The 8753-nt window shown below is 31.6% G+C and overlaps 1 protein-coding gene across 1 annotated transcript; it reads left to right on the top strand.

The window, feature by feature from the left end:
- Positions 1-6980: 6980 nt before the first annotated feature.
- LOC109021714 lies at positions 6981-8007 on the top strand. The gene has a single exon (XM_019004412.2). It carries the CDS (start codon positions 7084-7086, stop codon positions 7876-7878), a length of 795 nt encoding a protein of 264 aa, XP_018859957.1. The 5' UTR covers positions 6981-7083; the 3' UTR covers positions 7879-8007.
- The last annotated feature ends 746 nt before the right edge of the window (positions 8008-8753 follow it).

Consider the following 8753-nt stretch of genomic DNA (forward strand, 5'->3'; position numbering starts at 1 on the left):
GTGTTCCCAAGCCCTGACAGTTCCAACTAAGGATTTTCATTGCACCTGGCAGGACTGTTGCGCAGCCTTCGCCACTTCATTGATCGCCATATCATCCGTATCACCTCTCCCTAATTTGAGTTTCTTTGATCCCTCCGCTCTCACATCTACACCCTTCTTCTTCGCACCACCTCTCTTCTTGCCTAAAATGACAATAGGGTTTTATTGACATACCTCTTTCCTTAGCTCGATGCTTCCATCTTCCAGTCTTCGTGGTTCCTTGCAACACAATTAGAACCTACCCGCAGAGATGCTGTTGTCTGTCACTAGAGCCCGAATCCAGCTCTTGTTCAAACATGGGTTTTGACCCCTGCCAATTTGCTTGTTCTTCATTGCCCTCTATGGCCTCCTTTTGTGCCTTTGTAAGCAGTTCTACATCCACCAATAAACAGTTATCCTTCACATTCTTTCTAACCTCCTTTGATCCACATTTTTTCCTTTCCTTCCCACCGTTTTCTGTGCCCTTATAGCTTTCTTCCCTCACATTTGCAAACCTGCTTTTCTCCCCCACACTCACATAGCTACTAGGAAAATTCCCCCCCTCCCCCGCTCTCTAGACCCCCAGGCCCATATTTATAAGCTCTTCTTTTTGTAGCTACATCTGCTCGCAGCCATGCCCTGAATTGATTATTTGGCTCCTCCTTCGCCACCCTTTGGCCAGCTCCCGCACCACACCCTGTCTCATCATGTAAGATCCTACCACATTGAAAACATATTCGTGGCAACTTCTCGTACTTGAGTCTTACCCAAACACTGCTACCATTTACTATGATTGTGTGTCCCCTTGTTATTACTTTGTGCATAGGAATTTCAACTTTCATCCTTAGGTACTGCCCCCACCCAACCCCATCGTTAGGGACCTCCACCTCCATTACCTTCCCCAACAATTTGCCAATTAAAACCCCACAGTCCCTCGTCATAATGCCATCGGTCGGTTATGGATTTGAATCCAGAAGACTTCACTTATGAACCTCCACTGGTGTGGTTGGATAAATCTATCAAACACTTGTAGGATGAATGGATGGTTATCAAATAACTATGGACGTTCATCTATCACCCTTATTTTATATGCATGGGTCTTGAAAGTGACAATGAAGGTGTTGTTTCCCACCTCATGAAATAACGTTGAGTTGCTTACTCTAGATTTTAGATTTTAGCTATAGTAGAGGGTATCACCACTTTTTCGATCACCCGCTCCATACAAACTCTTACAATCAAACTTCTATTGCCTTTCTCCTTGGCCACTTTCACCGATCTCCCTGTTTTCACATGAGAAAATAGAGAGGAAACTTGTAGACAACGATAGCATTTGGTTGAAACTTGAGGATACGTTTGCCTAGGTGTCACGCATAGTTAAAAAAAAAAAAGAAAAAAATATCATTGAGCAAAACTTGAAACTTTTCCTTAATGATTTCGTTCATTCAAAGCATTAATCATCAATGTTCGCACTAGTTGTACCATGTTGGTAATAAAATAAGCGAAAAAAATCTTTATCTCATTACTGGTCATTAAAAACGAAAGTCAAATCAAACAAGTAGTGCGAAGTAATAAAGGATTATTTGACAATACAACTGTTTTAAAGTATTTTTAATATTTTTATATATTCTTCTATATTTCTTTTTTAAATATAACTAATAAAATAAAATATTTTTAATTTTTAATTTTTTCATTCAATCATTACAACTTTTCAAAATTTTCAATCAACACATAAAAAATAAAAAACAAAAAATGATACTATATTTTAAAATTTTAAAATAAAAATAATATTAAAAACCTATATTCAAACAATTTTTTTAATTTTATAATATTTTTATTCAACTTTTTCTCTCTTATTTTTCAAAATCTAATAAAATATCTTAATTCAAATAATTTTATTATTATTCACAGATAGAAAATTCTACTCAGCAGTCCTACACCACACATACTTTTATTTTTTTATTTTAACAAATATGTAGTATATGATTGCAAAATAGAAAAACTCTTCATAAATATATTAATATATTTTAAGTATCCAAACAGACGCTAAGTAAAAGATTAAGTTCCGTTTCGATAGTGAGATGAGATGAGATAAGATGAGACGAGACAGTTTTAGATAAAAGTTAAAAGTTAAATAAAATATTATTATAATATTATTATTATTTTAATATTTGAAAAAAATTTAATTATTTTTTATATTTTATATAAAAATTTAAAAAATTATAATAATTAGATGAAAAAAATAAAATTATTTTTATACAATAGTCTAAGATGGCCGGGAATCGCCGTACCAAGATGTGACAGATCATGTCGATGAGTGGAATCCACCGTAAGGCTTCGTTTGGTTCCTTAACTCCTCTCAACTCATCATTACAATTTTTTCAAATTCCAACACAAAATATAATAAACAATTCAATTTTTTCAAATTCTAAAATAATAATATTATTAAAAAATAATATTCTAGTAATATTTTATCATCTCAACTCAACTCAACTCAACTCAATTTAACATCCAAACACAACCTAAAACTCTCTAACTACAGGGAATTTGGAGCCTTTTCCAAGTTGAAACATTGAATGAATTATTTTTGCTTCCCTTTTTGTTCTTATTATTTTCCAGCCAAAATACATTGAACCGAAAACAGGTCCATCCCATGCCCGTTTGCCATCTCATGGAAGTTGCAGTATATGCCAAAAGTAATGAAGTATCATACTACCGACTACAGTTGCCTTCAAAAATAAAGAGCAAATAGACAGAAATCAACCCCCATTCGTGTACAAAAGAAAATAGAAAACCAGCTCAATTCATGTACCTCTCCAACAACCACACGCGATGTATTCTCTATCCATCCTATAACAGATGGGAAATGCTATATCTTCCGCTGGGAGCTCCTGCTGGAGATTAGTGTATTTTTTATGTGTTTTTTTTTTAAATTATTTTTTATATAGATTTTTTAATAATTTTAAATATTTTTAAAAAAATAAAAAAATTTAAAATATTATTAAAAAATACTTTCTTAATCACGAAGTAAAATAAAAAATCATAAACAAATATTTTTTTATTTTACTTCGTGATTAAGAAAGTATATTTTAATAAATTTTTTTTTACTTTCTAATTAAGGAAATATTTTTAATGATGTTCTAAATTTATTTTATATTTTTTTAAAAATATTTTTTATATTTTTTATTTTACTTCATGATTAAGAAAGTATTTTTTAATGTATATTTTTTTACTTTCTGATTAAGAAAATATTTTCTGAATGGTGTTTTAAATTTATTTTATTTTTTTAAAACATTTTAAAATAATAAAAGATCTATATAAAAAATTACTTTAACAAAACACATGTAAAATAACACTACACCCCAACGGGAGCCAGCGGGGGTTGTAGCATCACCCATAACAGATATTTTGGATCTCGAATGTGTATTCTAAATAATTTATTTATTTTTTTATTTAATAATTAAGGAAATATATTTGAATGATGTTATAAATTTTTTTTATTTTTTTAAAAAATATTTATGATAATTAAAAAAATACATAAAATAAAATAAAATACACTATTCGAAATATATCCTCAGGTCACTTTTTCGGTGGATGTGAATAATTCTCAATCTGTGTGCATCTACATATATATATATATATATATATATATATATCCCCTTATATCTTAAAAGTGGCTATAAGATCTACAGTAATAAACAGTGATTCAATGGATTCAACGGCATCGTCCTCTTCTATCGTTCATTTACTTTCATTTCAGTCACATTTTTACATCTCAATTGAATGTTAAACGTCTGGTTATCTTCGACAGTCCAAAATATCTAGCCTTCATAAAAGAGATGGAATGCAAGATACTTTCTGTTTTTTTTTTTTTTTTTGGCCACAAAATAGCCACAAAATGACCACAAATTCACGACACAAAATCCAGCAAAATCACCACACAAGATGTATAAAAATACAACAAAAAATAAAAAATAAAAATAAAAATAAATAAGAACAGCCTACGGGTTTCGGCCTGTTGCGTGGTGAGAGAGAGAGGTCTGTGGGGGAGGAGATCTGCGTGGGGAAGGTCGCCGGTGATTGGGCTTGGTGGTGGCTAAGTAACGGTGGCCGGCGGCGCTGAGAGGAGCCGAGAAGAAGAGAGATCGAGAGAGAGAGGGGCGTCACTCGAGCTTCAGTCGTACGAAGCTGTGGCTGCAACTTCAGATGTAAGCTCGCAGTCGCATGCGCCCCTCTCGCTCTAACAAACACGAGGCTCAAGCCGAGAGAAAGTTGGAAACTTTGAAGGAAGTGAGCGCCAGAAGTGAGAGAGAGAGTCGGGTGCAAATATATTGGGAAGTTTTAACTGCGATTTAACCACGGTTACAAAATTTGGTTGACTGGGACCTTAAACAATTGTGTGTGGGGTCCACTCTCACTTTTGGAGTTTTTAATTTTTAATTGCTAATTCATTTAATATGGTGTTTATTACTTATTAGAGTAAATAGGAATCCTCTTCCCCAAATGGCAATACACGACTACATTAGTAACGGTTGTTGCTGGCCATTCAATTTCCAGAAAAATAGTATAATTACTTTTTGAGTATTTTTAATATTAAACTGTTTAATATTGAAATAATTTATAAAATTTTAAATGAACAAACTTTGAAGGTTACTCTTATATTTACAAATAAATTATATAAAAATAATTTTATAAATTGATATAATTTTATCTGATCTGTTAAATTTATTTTATAATAAAAATAATTTTATAAAATTACGTTAATTTATAAGATTATTTTAAATTTATTTTATAATAAAAATAATTTTAGAAAATTATGTTAATTTATAAGATTATTTTTATATTATACTTTTATGGTTAGAATATTTTTTGTATCTAAAACATTACTCAACAAGATCACAGTGACCTTATCTTGTAACCGAACACCCATACCTTCATGCAGGCTGCTGACATTGATGAAGAAGAGCATCTCTGTGTATATGATATATACAGTGTCAGAAGAAGTTGGGCTTAGTTCCACGTCTCTGCTTCCTACTTCCCTTCCCCTTTGGAGGGTCAAAAAGTAGAAAGATGAAAAAAAAAAAAAAAAAACTGTGAAAATTAAAGATGAAGGTAGTCCTACGCAGCGTCGCAGACAACAGGAGTAACGTACAAGTAATGACCCCTGCCCAGCCCAATCTTTTTTGACTCATATCTGCCAATGTCAGAAAAAGGTAAATGAATTAAGATGTACGTATTCATTTATTCAATGATAAATTATCTCGGTTATATACAACAATAATAAACAGTACCACAATAATAAATAAGTTTTACTGCACAACTACTATCACATTTCATTTTTATATTTTTTTAAATATTTTAAATATTTAATATTTTTTTTAATTTTTTTTTGAGTTTATTCTTTTTAAATTATTTCAAATTTTCTATTCATTATTCATATAATAAATATTTAATAAAAGAAAAAATAATAAAAATTAAAAATAATATGAAGTGTAGAGTGTTAAGAGGTTGTAAATATTTTTTTATAATAAATACTACTAACCAGTATAAACAGTAATTAACAGTGCTACAGTATGTGATACAGTAATAAATAGTACTAAACATTACTCGTGAACAATAATAAACAATTACAGTAATAAACAGTTCTAAATAGTAAAATAAATGATAGAATTTTATTAAATATTTTAAAAAAATTAAAATCATGTAAATAATTAGAGTTTTTAATATAATTTAAATCTCATAATATTTTTAATTAACTAAAATCTAAATGATTTTCTACCATTATAATATCTTTAGAATTTTCAAAATAGAAGAGATTTACTTTAATAATGAAAAATGTGAGAATAATATAGAAATAAAATATTCTGAATTTTTTCAGTGCTCCTTGGGTCATTGAATATTATGGTTGAATTTTATACAATTCATATATTTTGCTAAGAAAATTATTGTTAAAATATCTAAAATCTTTTAATTTTCATATTATTCAAATTATTGTAACGTTTTGTTATCATTATAATACTTGTTAAAATTTATTTTTCTTTTCCTATACATTAAATTATTAACTAATTAATTTTTTTTAAAAATATATTATTTTTTCACATCATATTATTTTTTAAATACATTATTTTTAATTAAACAAATGGGCAAACGTGTTAGCACGTCATATACTGCTGGTATATATATATATATATATATATATATATATATTAGAATTTGGACGAAACTTCGAAGTTTGAGAAAAACTCTGTTGTTTCTAAATTGATCATAATAATAGGCAGTAATTAGAGCATTCACGGTAGCTTTTTAAGTTTTTATATAAAATAATTAGTTAAAATCTACTTTCTCTATTTTAGATAATGATTTTTACAATTTATACTTATTTATTTATTTTTATATTATTTAAATATTTAATTTGTTATTATTTTCTAACAATTCATCTAATGCTCTTAAAAAGATATTGAGAATTTCCGATCCCTCGCTGCTGAACACAATCAACAATCTTCAAATCTTCATATGATTAAATGATTATGATAATTTATAAAAACAAATTCTAAGGAAGTTAATCCAAGTAGTGATATCTACTACATCCGTAAGAAAAATTTTACTAATTATTCTCATTCTACATATCATATAATTTTTTTCTCTCATTAAATATATAATATATAAATAATGAATAAAAGAAGTCCATTAATTTAGAATAATAAAATTAAAAAAAAGTTTTAAAAAATAAAATTAAAATAAATTAAAAATAAATGTGATATATAATATGAATAGGAAAACTCAGATATGGTCGAAGTCTCAAATCCACGTACTACTCGCCACAGAATCCCATAGAAAGTGTCGACAAATCTTAAAAAAAAAACACTTTCTTTGGCGTATTGTCCACGATGGCATTAAAGGGCCAAAAACCGTGTGCACTCCACCTCCATTTCCGACGACGAAATCAAAACCGACGGCCCAGCTGGCCATAGCCACCACCATAAGAGAAATTGATTTATAATACCCCCCCTCTCTCTCTCTATATGTATATATATAAGCCGTTCCGTTTCTTTCTTGTTCATCCAGAAGATGTGTAGGTCGACGGACTATCACCGATACCTATCTTACGGTCGAGATTGCCGCCTAAGAATCAGAGCATTCTTCGTCCAGTTTTCCGGTCTGAATGCCCGGATACCGTTTCCGGAATCGGTCACTCTCCTCTACCTCCCACGAATCAACGAGAACGCGCTCGATGTCGACGGGGCAAGTATTAGACCGGGCTCACCAGCGTTTGTTACCCTGCACAGGGTCGTGACAGCGAAGACGAAGGAGGGGGAGGCAGTGTTCGGGAGCAGAGATCGGATTCGGGCCAGCGAAGGGGTGCGGTTCGAGGTGTACCTGAGGGAGGAGAAGGTATTGAAGGGGATTTTTAGAAAAGACGGGGACGACGAGTGGAAACTGGAGTGTAAGTGCGCGGTGGAGGTCGGCGAGGTTGAGGTTTCGGAGGCGGAAGTTTGCGTGGAGGTGGAGGGTCACGTGACGATGAATGAGAGGGTGGAGATGGTGGTGAGGAGGAGGAAGAATAAAAGTAGGGGTTGTGGATGGTTGGAGGAGATTCCGGAAGAGAGAGAGGAGGAGGAGGATACCACTCATGAATCGGACGGGTGCTGGTGTTCTTGTGGGGAAGAGGAGATCAGTGGATGGGACGGTGGAGAAGTAGGGGAGAAGTGGGACGAAGAAGATAGTAAGGTGGTAGGGATGGAGATGGAAATGGAAGGAGTGAGATGGGCCGTTGATGTGGGGATATGGGCCATGTGTTTGGGGGTTGGCTTCTTGGTTTCTAAAGCTTCAGCGAGGAGACTGAGCCGCAGGAAAATATTATGAGGCTTTTGTTTACCCAATTTAGAAAAGCTTTACCATGAATTTTTGGTTTTGATCAATTCTTCTCTTTCTTGTTTTTAGTCCGCTTGCCATTCTGATCGGATGGGTAAGATTTTTCCAATTCGGTTCTAACTCGAATCATCCTCGGAATCTGATACTTTCGGCTTGGTCCGATCCGTTCGAGCCTTGGGTCAACCTTTTGGGCTCCTCGTATAAGATTGAACTCGTATAAGGTTGAGCTTATATAGAGTCTGTGGCATGTCCGGGATTAATTAGGGCGCAATTCTCGAATATCTGGTGCTAATAATAATAATAAAAAAATGATTCTCACTAGTAATACTACTTACAACATCACCTGCGTAGCATCTATGTAATATTATTAACGTAGCCATCATGCATTAATTGTAACAAATAAATTGCAGTTTAAAAATCAAGCCATAACCTTTAATATGAGAAGTAGTACTAGGTAATGGGAGATGTACGACATCATTTTATGTCACTATGTAAAATAATTATTTATAAGTTAAATACTGATCTTCGTATTAATAACTGTGAATCAAAATATTTAAAATAAAAATATATTATTTTATTTATAATTCTTTTTATGAATCAAATATATTTTTTTCTAAGATATATGTAGTACTTCCTTAGATCATTTGCAAAGTGCAAATAGGTTTGGAAAATAAGATGAAATGAAAGTTTTGAAAATAGTAATAAGATAATTTGTAAATAATAGTGAAATAGTTATACATTAAGAGAGGCTTGGATAGTAAGTAGAGATGAGATAGAAGTTGAAAGTTAAATAAAATATTATTAGAATAAAAGTTTTTAATATTATTTTTATTTTGAGATTTGAAAAAGTTGAATTGTTTATTGTA

Source organism: Juglans regia, chromosome 2 (assembly GCF_001411555.2).
Source record: "Juglans regia cultivar Chandler chromosome 2, Walnut 2.0, whole genome shotgun sequence".
Classification (NCBI taxonomy): Eukaryota; Viridiplantae; Streptophyta; class Magnoliopsida; order Fagales; family Juglandaceae; genus Juglans; species Juglans regia.